The sequence below is a fragment of the Centropristis striata genome, chromosome 8 (genome assembly GCF_030273125.1).
Source record: "Centropristis striata isolate RG_2023a ecotype Rhode Island chromosome 8, C.striata_1.0, whole genome shotgun sequence".
Lineage (NCBI taxonomy): Eukaryota > Metazoa > Chordata > Actinopteri > Perciformes > Serranidae > Centropristis > Centropristis striata.
The window spans coordinates 12,542,516-12,558,404 of NC_081524.1; the positions used below are offsets into that span (position 1 = coordinate 12,542,516).

The 15,889-nt window shown below is 41.5% G+C and overlaps 1 protein-coding gene across 2 annotated transcripts in view; it reads right to left on the reverse strand.

Annotated features, from left to right (window-relative positions):
* Window positions 1-3,255: 3,255 nt before the first annotated feature.
* Window positions 3,256-15,889, reverse strand: part of efna1b (ephrin-A1b) — a 33,117-nt gene continuing 20,483 nt past the window's right edge. The window contains exons 1-4 of one of the 2 annotated variants that reach the window (XM_059339994.1): window positions 14,487-14,756; window positions 5,249-5,544; window positions 4,977-5,156; window positions 3,722-4,840 (exon numbers count right to left, since the gene is read on the reverse strand). In XM_059339994.1, the coding sequence (XP_059195977.1) occupies window positions 4,719-4,840; window positions 4,977-5,156; window positions 5,249-5,544; window positions 14,487-14,584 (696 nt within the window). In that variant the 5' untranslated portion in view covers window positions 14,585-14,756 and the 3' untranslated portion in view covers window positions 3,722-4,718. Of the gene's footprint in view, window positions 4,841-4,976; window positions 5,157-5,248; window positions 5,545-14,486; window positions 14,757-15,889 lie in introns of those variants that run through there. The other variant, XM_059339995.1, reaches the window with a different exon arrangement.

A 15,889-nucleotide genomic window follows, 5' to 3' on the forward strand; every position in this document is an offset into this window, starting at 1 on the left:
GAACCTGTTTTATTACGAGAGCCCCAACCTTATAGTGAAAAGTGAAAATCAAATTTTTTTTTTTCATAAATTTGTGATATTTTTAACATCTTCAGCCCCCCTAAAATAATTCAAATGAAACACTGTGAGAAGAAAACACAGTCTTGAATTAGTTAAACTGAACATATCGACAAAGCTTTGTTGTTAGGGGTCACAAGCCAAAAAACAGCTGGGGAAAAAACACTATATCATTGCAACTTGTAGGCGGATAATTGTCTTTATATTACCAGTCAGCTGGCATATACTGTGGGTTTTCAAAAATAACTATGCAATGATTATACTATTTTAAATTACAACTAAAACACTCTCCACTGGGGTGCACCAGTGTAATTTGATTTACTTCATTCTTTGTATCATTTTCAAGTGGACCGTTCAGGCTGCAGAGTGTTATTTCATGGATATTATGTCCAGCACTTCAGCTAAGGATTAATACTTCAAGTTGTGAATTAGAACCTTAAATTACTGCAGTCTTTCCATTTAATAAAGTTCAGGTGAATTTCATGCTAATCACCTAAAGAGTGCTCATTAGCTTCCCTCCCCCGCCATCATGGAGTGTCTGCTCAGGCGACTCCTCCCTCCTGTGTCCAGCTGTCAGGATGGAACATCAGAGCTGCAGCTGCAGGGCGGATGAGCCTTTCAGCGGTGCAGCCTCTTCACTGTAAAGCTCTTAACACCAACCCTTTTTCACTACACCTTTCACAAATCTTTCAAACTTGACCTTTAGCAGAAGTCTTTGATGTATAATTTTCTCCCTTCGTCTCCTTCGTTTTCTTTTAGTAGCTTTATTTTTTGCATCAGTTTGACATTTCATTTTTTCTCCACTTGATCTTTTATGTCATTATTTTTAATGCCACTGCTGAAATTAAATTGTAATTTATTTTCTATTTCTGACCGTGACAGTGTTTTGTAGGTAAAGTTTCTCAAGGCACAAAAGTTATTTCTACAAAATGTCTCAGTGCACCCTTTTGAACAGATGTTAAATATATTCCAATAATAAAACTATACATTTAAAATGTTCAAATATATTTAAGTAGGCTTAATATTTTTCTTTTTCATCTATTGGAGGTAACTTAATTTACTCAGGTTATGTACTAAAGTACAATTTTGAGGTGCTATTATTTGTATTGTTTGCATACTTTTGCTCCACCACGTTTCACAGGGAAATACTGTGTTATGCTTTAAACTCTGCAACTACCTGTTGGGCCACAGTTACAAGACATTTTGCAGATTAAGATGTCACATATAACATTAATGTAAAGTCATGAATATATTGCATAGAGCTTTATTTACCTCCAACTGACCTGGAGTCCTCATAAACTTAACAGGGTTTCTGGATCTCCTATTTTTGCAGATCTTCATTGTGGGTTGTGCAAATTTCTCATTTAAGAGATTCTTAATATTGCATTATGCATTATTATTTGTGTGTGTTTTCATTTGTGACACTATAGATGTGCCACATGCATCAATATCCTGACCCTTATAACAAATTTAACAACGGTTGCTCTTTTCTTTGGATGCTTAAAGACATAGTTCAGATATCCCTTTAAGATAAGATATATAAATCCTTTGACAAAATTTACGAAGACTTCCTCATCACTGGGTGATCGTAGGTTATTAGTGATTAATCTTATATTTGCAATTTAGACAACATTCCATGACATAGTATATTACCTAAATACCCAGCATTCCAACTCTTATTTATTATAATGTGCAATACTCTTTAATGTGCAATACTTTAACACCCTTATTTGACTGTTGTCAAACTGGTTGTTTCTTCTTTGTGTTCTTTTTTAAGTACACTAATCTGGAGGTGCACTCCTAATTTTGTCTCACGCTATACAATGACGAGTGGTGGAAGAAGTATTCAGATCCTTTACTTAAGTAAAAGTACTAATACCACACTGTGAAATTACTCCACTACAAGTAAAAGTCCTGCATTCAAAACTTACTGAAGTAAAAGTATAAATATCAGCATCAAAAAGTATTTAAAGTATCAAAAGTAAAAGTACTCGTTATGCAGAATGGCCCCGACTCAGATTGTTTTATATATTACAAATATATTATTAGATTGTTATTATTGATGCATTTATGTAAGCAGTGTTCTAATATTGTAAAGATAGGGTTCATTCAACTACTTAATATACTGATTTATTTATTTTTTAAAGTCTAATCACTTTAAATTGATCATGTTTTTCATGTTAAATCTTGAAAAGCTGTCAGCTAAATGTAATGGAGTAAAAAGTACAATATTTGCCTCAAAATGTAGTAGAGTAGAAGTAAAAGTTACATAAAATGGAAATACTCAAGTAAAGTACAAGTACCTCAAAATTTAACTTAAGCACAGTACTTGAGTAAATGTACTTAGTTACTTTCCACCACTAACAATGACAATAATTACTTGGATTGAATTGAATTGAATTGAATTGCATTGCTGCATGACATCATTAACCATTACTGAGGCCCACAGTACTGTGAATGCCACCATGTTTGGTCTGTCCAGCACTGACCCACTGCACAGAACTATACAGACACCTGGGTGCAAGATTTCTGAGACTGTGTGATCATCTGCAGTAAATTTAAACTATGACGTGTTTATGGAAAAACAAACAACTCAGTTTTATTCCCTGGTTTTGGATGTATATGTTGTGTGGTTTTACAGGACATGGAGACTTTTGACAGTTTTCAGTCAGCTCTGAGGTTTGCAGATATGGAGGTGTGTGCACTGTGCTCATCTTCATTCCAACATATCACTGTGTGGATGGATCCTCCAAAGATGACTGAGCTGTAAAAGAAAGGGCGAACAAGGAAGAGGGAAAGAAAAAAAAAAAGAGTGTGAGCAAAGAGGCGAGAGTGACACCTTCACACCCAGTTGTCAGTTTGCTTGTGGGCCTCTCGCGCTGCACTATCCCGTTCCCTCGCTCCTTCATCGTCCCCCACTCGCTTCTCGTGTTTGGTTTTTCAGACTGTGAAATCTAAGCCAGGGCACGCCATGTCACATGGGATGAAAGACAGGAGAGGGCAGAGACGAGGAGATGAGAACAGAGGTTGGGAAAGACCCGAGAGTGAAATTGTGGAGGGGGCTGGAGACTTTTCATCTGACGTGAGAGGGAGGGAGAGCTCTGCCAAAATATTGTGTCATACCTCAAAATCTCAATGATGTCAGCGGGTTTCAAGACCCAGAATAAATGTTAATACGGCTGATAAAAAACAGAAACATTTTCTTCAGGTCACTTTTTTTTTATTTCACTAAAGTTTTTTTCACATCTTAAAACAGTTTCTTATAGTTTTCTCTATGTACATATTGACATATAAACAGCTACAACATGACACAAGCATGTTTAACAAGAAAACAAACAACTGAAAATGTATTCTGGATGTCCCTTCAGTTTGAGGTTTGACGATGTGCAAGTGGAATCACATCGGCCAGTGTACCATGTACAGTAGAAATGAGTGAACAACCATAAGGACTGAAGCTCAGCTCCCTAGTACCCCTGTTGGTTTGAAACTGTATCTTAATGCATCCGTCTCTTGATCAGTGGCTCTCAACCTCTGGTCACAAACCCCTCATGAGAACTTGTGAATGACTGGTGAGGACCTGTGACACATACCATAAATATATATTATTTCTTAGTTTCTTTTGTTCAGACAAGGGTGTCTGAACAAAAGAAACTAAGAAATAATATTCAGAAGCAGACAAAATGAAATTGCTGGAAATAAATATATATTTCTAGGCTCCAAATTAATTCCGGTGCATTTAATTAAACACTGAGCAGCAGTTTAAGGGTTCATGGGCTTAAAAATGTATGCTTTTTGAGATGTTTTTATTATGCTTATGTTATATTACGTGCTGTTATGTATGGTTGTTGCTGTTCTTATGTTATTCTTGTATGCTTTTTGTGCAAAGCAAATTCCCTTAGTGGCACTAAAGGTTTACTTTATTCATTAAAAAAAGGTACAGAACCACTGGTCTGGTTTAGACAATTTGTTTCCAGTGTTTTCTTGTAACTGAACTAAAAAACTGATGCTTTCAATGGTGTTCATCCAAACCACAGTGACGATGGAGGTCACAATGGTGCTACGACAGACTGGAGGAGATACAACAGGGAGCTGAGTGCTACACAACAACATGACAAAAATCCTACATAATGTATACCACTTTGGCAGTAGACGACAACATTTCCAATATGCAGAATTAATAATTTCTCTACATGTAGAGGAAGAAAAAAAAATGACATTAACAGCTGGAGATGAGGAGCATGATGCAAGTTGGTACCAATTGATGAAAAACATGTGATAATGAAGACACTTTAATCCTCTTGTCATTTTGAAATTCAGTATTTTGATCAGTTTGCTTGCAGTTTTGTTCGTAATGACTGAAAAAAAGAGTGCATCTGAAAACGGTCAAAAATGAGAATTTCCATCCTCATAATAAAAAAAAAGGTCCTCTTCTTTGGAACGATCCACGTCCCGCATTCACACAAACAAACACACACACACACACACACAGACACACACAGACACACACACACACACACACACACACACACACACACACACACACGACAGCACGGTCCATGCTTGTATAAAAAATCTGTATAAAAAAGTCACTGAGTGTTCATTCGGGTCCCAGTGACCGGCACTGGGTTAGCATTGTCCTTGTTGTGGCGTCCTGCTCAGCCTTAGTGTAGCATCAGAGCTAATAGGACTGGCATCAACGTGAAGAAGAGTGAAAAGGAGACCAGCTGAGCTCCTGAACTGCCAACGCTCCTCAGGACGTTTGGCCTTTCCACATTAGGGTCATCTGAGGAAAAAAAACAGGGAGGAAGAGTTGGGTTTTATTATTCAAGCACGGTAAACACACCCAGCTGAGTTCGTCTCAGACGTGGGGCTGCTGTGAATATTTTGCATCTGTCTGATATTTTTAATAGAATCCTCACCTGCTGGGAGCCTGTTAGAAGGGTTGTGAACATCAGGAAACACAGCTTTTCCTCCAGCAAAGCCTTTTCCTGTATCTTCCACCTTAGATTTATCTTGATTGGGCTTTCCGGAGCCTTTATGCCCGACAACATCCACTTTCAGCCTCAGACAGTCCTGGCCATGGTGATGCATTGGCTTGGCTGTGGGAAAGTCAGAAAAGGGAATGTTTTAATACAAGAAAACCTTCTCAGGATCACATTAACTTGATAAAAGTGTTATGAATAATACTTACAGATATAATAATAGCTCTCTCCCTGTCTGAACTCCTTGCCAAGGGTGAAGGGTGTAAAACGCTGGAATTTCTCAGAGAATTTCTCAGGAGCGTGGGGAGCGAACGGCCGCGAGCACTCCCAACGGAGCTGGTCGAAGGAGTGAGGCTTGCACACGTCGTAGTCCTCCTTCTCCACCATGTAGAGCACATATCGCTCAGCTGCATGAGATGACACCACGCCGTGGGTGTAGTGGGGGCAGATTATGTCCAGATAGTCGTTGATACGCACTTCCACTGTGTAGTCATCCGACCGGAAGCTGCAGGGAGACAGGAAAAGAGGAGGAGGTTAGTGACAAATATCTTCATCCGGAATGGTTTTATATTGCAAAATGAATAACATGTATTGTCTTTTTTTTTTTTTTGCACACATGCACACACACCCTGATAGGTCGGCTCATACAACACACGTGGAAGAATAACAATGATGGCTAATCACACCTAGACACGCGCAGCAACAGACCGGCTTACTCACACGAGCAACACACAGGTACAGCTCCATGGGTGGAGTTCAGATACCATGTGAGGGAGTTTTTTGTTGACGTGTTTCGGTGTACTTGTGCTAACCTGTCACTCTGACAGATTTAGAAAGAGCCTCTTCAGGCTGGACTCGTTCACGCTGTTTACAGACGAGGAAACACACCTAGAACCACCATCCCACTCACACACCTCCTGGCTCTCTTCAGCACACATTCAGCTGCTTAGAAAAAGGCTCTTTTTTCTCTGCTAGTCCACTTTTCTATCTATACAGCAGCGCTTTCAATCAAGCCTTTTTAAACGGTTTCTGTCTCACTAGTTTCTTCACCTGGATGTTTGTCCACCAGCGTTGAAGCTCCTCGCACTAATTTGCTGCCTCTATCTGCAGCTCTGCCGCTCAATTTCTTTCTTGATTTCATCAAAGAGAGAGACAGAGTGGGTGGAGACACTCAGACTGTCGCTGCCTTTTCATCTTTACCCTTCATTTAGTTTTACGGCTCTTTTTGAGCCTCCCCGTCTCCTCTTTGCTCACCTCCTATGCTTGCTTGGTGTCCTAATGAAGTAAAAATAATTAGAAATGTCTTTCGGTTGTAGAGTGTTGTTGTTTTTTTAGGGAGTTGTATTAAAGTTTTACCTTCCTATAACTTTTACTTATAGTTAATAAGTAGCTACAACTCAGTGAGGAACTGATAAGTTGGGGCAAAGGGGAAAAATAATTTACGTGTAACTAACTTGGGATCTTAACTTTCAGTTTCACATTTACTAAAAACTTCCTTTTCAAGTAAAGATGATGCAGATTAGAGCTGCATAATGAGTCGCCAAATCAACTGACAGCCAACTATTTTCAGTATCTATTACTTGTTCAAAAATTACAAAGAAATGCTGTTTCCAGCCTCTCAAATACGGTGATTTCCTGTTTTTTTTTTTGTTTTATTTCATAATAAAACTCAATATCCTCTAAGACATTGTGGCATTTTACAGACCAAATAATTAATCAATAATGAAAATAACCGTTAGGTGCCATGCTGTGCTTATATATGTGCTATGCGGGTGGCTGATATGTTGCCACCGCTGTGAGCTCAGCCAGAAGCCAGGAGGTGAAGAAAGATTGATACATGCGCATTACTCTGATTACATCCTCTGGGGTAACAGTCTCTAATCCTCACGTCTAATCTGTGTTTAAACTGAATAACAGCTTGTGGATGCTTGTGTTTAACATGTTGCAGGGAGTGAAAGTGACAAGAAAACAGCTCCTGTATGTCTGACATTGTTTATGTGTGTGTGTGTGTGTGTGTGTGTATGTATGTGTGTGTGTGTGTGTGTGTGTGTGTGTGTGTGTGTGTGTGTGTGTGTGTGTGTGTGTGTGTGTGTGTGTGTGTGTGTGCCCCGGCAGCATCAAAGCGTGGGATGTGGTGGCCCCAACCCCCCCTGTCCTGTTGTTGTGGCTCCTGTTAGGACCCCCTGGCCAAGTCACAGACACACTGGCTCCAAACATGGGCCTCTAACCCCTCCTTCCTGCCTCTGTATGTGTGCGTGTGTGTCAGTTAGCGCTAACCTACCTGTCAAAACATGCTTTGTTAGCTGAGCACAGCTCTACACTTGTTATCCAGGGCTAACAGGCTGATCACCACCCTCCACTTGCAATCACTGCTCTCTCTTAGAAAAGGTTCTTTGTATGAGTGTGCACTCCCGTGTAGGTGTGCACGCCTTTGTTTGTGTGCGTATTTATGATTGCACGTGTTTAAGTGAAAGGAAAATCGACACAGCCTCTAGCAGCCTAATTGGCCAAATAATCTGGACTTTCATCTTGTTCCTCTCTGCTGTGTTTTCTTTGAGTCAGAGCAGCAATAACAGATCTGGAGAAAACTAGACACTTGGAGATGTCTACTTGTTCCTTCTGAAGTAAAGAGTAGTTTTAAATTGTATAGGATACTCTTATTTTCCCGCACGGTGTCCTTATTAGTGGCCTCGCTGACCTCCACAGGCTTGTCAAAAGCCAACAAAACAGACAGATTCTGTTGCTAATTTCATTCACAACTCTTGCTTTAAAGAAAATTTGCCTTTTATCCTTCTCTTCACCTCCTCATCCCCCCCTCCGCCTCCTTTCCTCCAATGGTCTGGCTAATTAAAAGCTGTTAGGGGTCTGGGGCCAGCGTGTTCTCTAGAAAAGGAGGGGAGGAGGAATGAATGGGGTGTAATTATACCCTCTCCCTCCCCAAAGAGAGAATGCCTGAAGGCTACAGGGCCTCTTCAACCCCTGTACCTTACCCCATGTGGAGCTTTCACTACCCTGACTGCTGCTGATGTGTGTTATATGTGTGCTCATGTGACTGTCAGCAGATTTTAATTGTTTCACTGGTCCATTTGGGTTGTTCAGGTTTGTTTATGCTTGAATGAGTCCTTTTTGCAGTGGATTGTGTTATCTTTATGTGACCACAAGTCAAGGAGTTTTACAGCACAAACCTGTGTCCTCCTTACTCCTTCTACTTTATCTTCTTCCTCATCAAAGCTCTCCACTCCTGGAGACTCATATCTCCCTGCGTCTACTCCCGCCTCTGACTGGCAGCTCTCAGGAGAGTGAGAGTCGCATTAACGTGATAGCTATGTCGTATGTGAGAGTGAGAACCAGGTGTGTGAGTTGTTGCAAACCTACTTTACACACAGTGTCTTCTTCCTGTGTGTTGGTTTGTCCATGTGTGTGTGTGTGTGTGTGTGTGTGTGTGTTTTTCATAGGAGAGGGATTCTCTGAAGACCCTTATTCAGGGCGTCTCATGCCCCGGGCTCATGAGCACATCTGTTTATCAAGGCCTTCTGGAGCCTCTTGTGTGTTTGAGTGTGTGTAAGTGTGTGTGTGTTTTTCTTGCATGTGACAGAGGTGTGGGTAAACAGCAAGGGTTGAAGGTGGTTGTAGTCTTTCTTCCTCTCTGCTTCAAACAGGTCATGTCTCACTAGGTAGCTACTCTTGCTTTTGCGTCAGCAGGCATGTGTGTGTGTGTGTGTGTGTGTGTGTGTGTGTGTGTGTGTGTGTTATAAGGGTATAAAGTAGTGAGTTCTTCAAGACTTGGCCTCCTCACTTTAAGCTTGGAAGTCTTGCTAAAGTCCTCGCACTGCTCGACCACCTTATTTTCTCTGTTATTTACTGCTTAGGACTGCTACTAACAATTATTTCCCTTATTGATTGGATTCCAGATTATTTTCTCTATTAATCGCTTGGATGATAAATTGTCAGAAAATAGTGGAAAATGTCCGTCCTAGCTTCTCAAAGTTCAAGGTGATGTTTTGTCAATCAATAGCCCAAAATATTCAGTTCAATATGATATAAAAACAAAAAAAGCTGAAATGATCCATATTTGGGAGCATTTTCTGCCATTTCTTGCTTAAAAGGTGACTTTAACAACTAATCAGTAATCAAAATGGTTGTCAACTGTCAACTCCTGCCATCTCTCCATTCCTCCCAGCAATTTCTCCCTCAGCTCTGACTGGTTTCAGTCGAAAAACTGACACAAGAACTCTGTCTTTCACCGTCCCTCTGGGGAGTGTTTCGAACTGGCAGCCAGGTCAAAGGGTTACAGTTCAGGGTCGCAACTTCTCACACACGCTACCATCTGAGTCAGCGCTGAAGATATTTGTTTCATACAACACACTCACGGAGCAAGTCAGCACCACTGAAACACTAAACAGATGCATCCCCCAACCATTTGCTCTGCAGGTAATCAGTAGTAAGTGTGCACACACTGGAATGTCACAACGGGGGTGGGGGGGCTGCGGTTTGGATGCTTTACTATGTTCTCACAAGGCCCGCTCATCAAATTTCCGGCCGCACACTCTCACACACTTTTACTCTGACGTGTACACTTAATACCCTATTAATTTGCTGTGGTATGGCAGATTCACACCTCCTTTCACACAGGCCGAGGAGCTGTCAGGGGTTCTAATAGGTTTAGCTGCTCACTAGTGGGATACTCCATTATAGCCAATCTAATATACCCTGAAAAGTCTTTCTATATTAGCTTCCAAATGTAATCTACCTTCATCCTTCTCCTCTCATTGTCTTGCAATAAGAAACCAAGTGGGAAATCTTCCTCTACTAAGCAGCACTACAATCCTCTGTGGATTATCAACTCTGTAGTTTCCATGACATGCAAATCTTTGTGCTTATATATGCATGCATTATATAGTTAAGACACCAAGAGGTCTTTTGGCCCTTGCAAGATGAGCTTTTAAATTTGTCAACCCTGCCGTTTCTCTCTTATTCAATTCCAAACTTCTCCCCTCCCTTCATCCATCACTGTCCACTCTCTCCTCCCTCCGTCTGCCTCTCCTTTATTCTTCCAAAATCACCCCATCCCCCCTCTCCCTATAGCCTCTATTTTCTTCTCTCTTAATGCTGACATAATATACCAACGCTCTTCATCCAGGCTAATTTCTCAACACAAATCCCTTTCTCCAGTTCACCCTTCTCTCACCCTGCACCCCGGCCTCTCCTCCTCCTCCTCTCTGCCCCCAAAATCTTTTCACCCAGCCTCCCTTTTTGTAGCCTCCCATTCTGTCTGCAATGAATAGAGGAAGGCCAAATGGTATCATGCTTGGTTTAATATGTTTTGGGGTCACAGAGAGTTAATCTGTGCGACTGTGTCTGTCTTGTCTAGCTGAGACAGAGGGGGGAAAAGTTCAGTAACTTTTCAAAAATTTGCATTAAATATTCAACTTGTCTTATTTTTAAAAAGTTTTTAATTAACTGAGGGAGAACCATTAAGCAGAAGTCCATCTGACAGAAATATGTAGTTAATTATGCCCTTTAGAGGGCGATGGTGGGCTGTGAGTGGACAGCGATGCCAAAGTATGTCTGAAATGCTATGAATGAGCAGTGTACACACACGCATGCTTGCCCACGCATACTACGATAACGCTAGGCCTCTCCAATGTTAGCAGAGCCAAGGGCTGAGAGGTGCTCTGTCCTCCTCCGGTGGAAAACTACTGAGGGCCAAAACAGAGGAAGGTCTGTGAGAAAGAGGGGGACCGATGGAGGGAGGGGGAGGAAGTCTGGACCACAGATAAGGAAGCGAGAGGAAGAGCAGAGAGAAAACAGAGGAACATGGATACTGTGATGGGGGAGGAGGATGTCTACAGATATAAAGTATATACTGTAGTTTATGTAAAATCCCAGGTGCTGCTGCGTCATTTATAAGCGTGTTGGGTAAGAAGACGATATCAGCAAGGAAAGCACACAAAGCCTTCAGATATTAAATGGGAATGATGCATAACAAATCTATAATGCTTATAATTGATTGTTCGGATGTAGGATGGATCCCATCTGGGGGATTACTGTGGGAATGATCCACTGTGACATTTTCAGGTTTATTAAGCAATTTATATATGTCATAATGCTTACACAATAACCCTGATACACACATAGGGACTATAGAGGACTTATTTTTATGAAACAGACCAAAGTTACATCACAGGATTGCAAAGCCATGAATTTATATATAGAATGAAGCCAGCAGGATGATGGTTTTGTGTCTATGGGTCAGATGGTCAGATTACAAGCCGTCTGTAATCTATGTTAGTGTGTGTGTGTGTCTAAGTGTGTGCGTTCTCATTCTGCTGAGATTAGAGACCAGTAGGCAGACGGGACATGGGTTGGGGAGGGGGAAATAATGAGCGGAGAGAGAGACAGGGAACAAAATGTATAAAATGTACAAGTTAAAAGGGGGGATGGTGAGAGGGGTGGGGGGGTGGGGGGGACTCATCCTCCAGGCCGCATGTACGTGTCAAGGCAGGCCCGGCTGCTTCGGTAACAGCACAGGCAGACAGAGCCAGACACCGACGGAGATAAACAGAATATTACATTACACCAAACTCCTGATAAAGATATTTGCACAGATACCGGGAGCATGGGAAATAAACTCAGGCGACTCTGTGATGGATGAAAGCAGCCAAATAACACAGAGATAGCGGATATAAAGACGACGCTGTTATCCATATCTGTGCAAAAAAGTAGAGATCTTGAATCAGTAAGTAGTAGAGAGAGGTAAGAAGAGGAGAGATGCAGGGCTCTGGGCCAGTCTGGGAGGAGACCCAGCTGTTAAGGAGAGGAAAAGGAGTGAAGATGGGGAGAGGAACAGACAGGTACAGTGAGAGAAACACAAACACACACACACACACACACACACACACACACACACACACACACACAGCTGACAGAGTTGAGTATAGTAACAGCACAGAGGAATGCTGGCTGTAGCTAATATTAACATCCAAGTTCTCCCTCTAGCCCCCCAGTGTGTGTAAGTGTGAGTCACACATTTATCATGTCTCGGTAAGACTGCCTCCGGTAACGGCCACTCCTTATTTTACTCTGACGTGAGGGCACACACACACTCGAGGACACACTAACAATCACGTCCACTAAATCCACAACAAAAACACAATCACTTCCAGTTAAAAGCTGATAAAGGGCAGCATAAGTTCAAACTTTTTTTCTCTTGCTCACACTCATGTTATCGACACAGGCAGAGACACGTAGTGTGAAAACAAGATCGGACCAGACTGAGAACAACATGTCTCTCCACCTGTCATGAAAACTGCACACAATTAGACATCAAAATCCCTACAGGACCTGTACGGTTTTGCATTAATTCGCACTGACAAGTTGGTGGAAATCAAACAAACACACTCCTACACACACTGAGTTTAGAGAAAAACACACCTAAGCTGCTGCCAGACACATCTCTACACTCTGTAACATGAATGGGCAGCCTGCTGCCATCTGGTCACTGTCCTCCACCTAAGACAAATCACTGCTGCTCACAATCAGACCAAGAATCAATTAGCATCAATTATCCACGGCCCGCTGCTGCCAAAGCCCTGCTGATGGATCAACGTGAGCCTGAACAGGTGACTGATGAATCACCGGGGAACGGCGCGGGGCAGGTGGGCTTTAAAATGGGAGGCAGGAAAACAGAAGACAAGAGGGATGATGGAAAGAGAGAGACAAGAGGAAGAAGTGAGAGGAAGAGAAGGAGGTCTGGGTGAGGGATTAAAGAGGAGTAATGGAGATTAGGCTGCAAAATGTGGAAAAAAATATTATAGGAGTGCCATTTTGGGGGTCAGCAGATTGCAGTTTTATTTTTGGCTTTTAGCTGCCATTATCCTCCTCATGCCAAACTCAATTTCCCCGTTCCTCTTGAGTGAACAACAGAGAATAAGGTCTTTAACATAAGTATGAGTGATAGAATAGAAGTGGCAGCTCCATGTTTGTAATGTGTCAATTGCTGTGAACTTTAAGTCTGGGGACTATGTTTAGACATCCAGTAAAGGGGATTAGAGTTATATTATGATTATTCTTCTGGTTATGTAACTCCCATTTGACAGCAGAAATAGTCCAGATTAGAGACAGCAGACCACCCCCGGTCTTTTTGTCTTAATCGAACTAAAAGTTGCAGCTCCAGTTTCCTCTTTTATCCAGACCAAAAAGCCTCTGGTTTCATATTCCCCCTCTGCCTTTCAGTTGTGTCTCACCTGAACCACAACCCCTCTCCTTCTATGTGTGGTGACTCAGGTGTAAAACTCAGGTGGGTCAAACCCGGGCCAGTGAGTCACACATGGACTAACCCATGACACACACGCTGCTCATGACGACAGGACTTTCCATTAGACTCCTTATCCAATTATCAGGACAATTGTTTTCCTTGTTGCAGGGCTCTTTTTTTTTAGCCCCGCATCTATTGTCATTCTTAAAGGGCAATTAGAGAGCCAGTAATGTAATCAAGACAAGGCTAAAAGGCCATAATGGCTTGTGCCCTTGTTTAGTCTCGGTGGCGGATTTTAATCGACCTATCTCGGGAGAAGAGGAGCGGGGGACCGTCCTTCTGTTTCAGCTCGGTTATAAAATAATACTGTCTTTCTCTCAAGCGTGGGGGGATCACTCGCTCCACGCTAAAAGCTCAATAAATCGCGCTGCGATATTGCGCGTCTGTCAAGCCCCATCGATCCCACTGAGTGGTCGGATTGCATTACATTTCTGACCTCAAAACAAAATAATCAGCAATATGTGCCTCTCTCCCTGACACACACACACTCTCACTACCCCCCCAATGAAAAAACACTTTAACATACTGACAGCCTCTCTCTATAAAGCTGATCATGAAATATTCATTTTCATTTATAGACTTTCCATGACACACACACAGGTGCAGACCCTAAAGACAGCGTCACAGGCCAAGTTCATACTCGTCAGTCTATTTTCTACTATTAGACTATGTCTGTGTCTATGTGTTGCGGTTATATATAGTGGTGAATCTGTCCATCTGTCTGGGCATCCGCTCACAATCTTCTGCTTTTACGCGCCGGCTGCTGCTGTAAAGTCTAAAACCCTGATCACAATCCCGTTAGGCGAGTTTAAAAGGTAGTCCACACACCTTATGCGTCACACGAACCTTTAATTGTCACATGAATGAAAACAACAACAACAACCGGCTTAGTTGTGGCCGTTTAAAAGCGTGGGCAGCAGCCTCTGGGCCTCAGTGACAGTATGGAGACTTTACATGAATGATATTTCAATAAAGTACATAATGATATCCACTCTCTGGAGACAGCAGACATGCACACAGTCACACACACACACAGAGCAGTGATTGACTCTTTACTACTGCTCACATGAGACAACTTCAGGCACACACACACAAGCATAAAGCGCACAAAAGCGCAGATCAGCACTTACTTGTCGTTCGAGCTGTTCCAGTAGACGCTGTGTCTCTCCGCAGAGGTAAACCAAGCACCGGTGCTCAACGCCAAACACACCAGATACACCAAATCCATATCTCCTCTTTTCCACAGGAACCTTACCAAGTTTAACTAGTAAGCGATGCCTCTTCTTTTTTTTTCTTAAAGCTTATGATAAAGATTTTAATGCGTAAATGCGCACACGGGATAATTACTGTAGATTTAAAGCTCCTAGAGTAGTAATCAATGCAGTTCACCAAACACTGTTGCAACTCCTGACTGGTTCAGAGGAGCGCAACTTGTCTGTTTTGTCTGGCACTGGCTCCACCCCCCGATGTGGTGCCAGCCAATAGCTGTAAAGTAATCTGAACGCCCCGCCCACCGCAGCCACTGCTGGCGCTCCCGCCAGCTGCTCACACTTCACACACAAAAACACAAAAACAACCCCACTAGGGGTGTAATAGACGTAGAAGGGTAATAAATAAATAGATGTCAGCTTGAAATATGAGAGTGATAAGAGCAGATAATATGAACAACAAATAAGATAAAAATCGTCAATAAAAAATATATTTGTTATTTTAAAACTAATTTAATTTAAATGGGAACAAGCCAGCTGTCAACAAGTTTAATCAGACGAAGTATAAATCAAATAAGATATTGTAATGTCAGTCAATAAAAATATACTCCGACTAATTATCCCACACTATAAAGATAGTCTATTACAAAAACAAGTGTGTACTGTATGTATTGAAATTTACTACAGTATCAGTTTTATCCTTATTAACTATCATTATGCACAATGGCCCCTGTCAGTATTATAATATAATGTTAGAGGATCATAATTATGGACACAATTTTAACTGCTTTATATACGTTTGGATAGTTTATATCTATAATAATGCATTATTTCATACATGATCATGATTTTAATGTAAAATCTTATTTGAAAAGTAGCTACTAACCATACAGCAGCTGTTAAATAAATGCAGTGGTGTAAAAAAAAAAAGTACAATAATACTCTGTAGTTAAGTAGCATAAAATTGAACTACTCAAGTAAAGCACCATCACCATAAATTATTATTTCCTTTAATAATTAAGTGAATGCCTACAGTCATTGTGTTGTGTTGTGTTGTGCTGTGTTGTTGTTTGTTGTTGGAATTGTGCTTTCATGTTGTAACATAATGAGTTTCTGTTGAGCTGTGTTGCACTGTGTTGTTACATTTTCTATGTTGCAATTGTATTGTGCTGAGTTGTCAGATTGTTACTATGCATTGTAATACAAGTCTGTCAACTTTATGTATGCATGTATTTTTTATATGGTGCCAAATTGCATGGTTGTTGTTGTGGACTTTGAAACTGAGCTGTAAATATCTCCCTGCACTAGTGCTGCAGAGACAGATT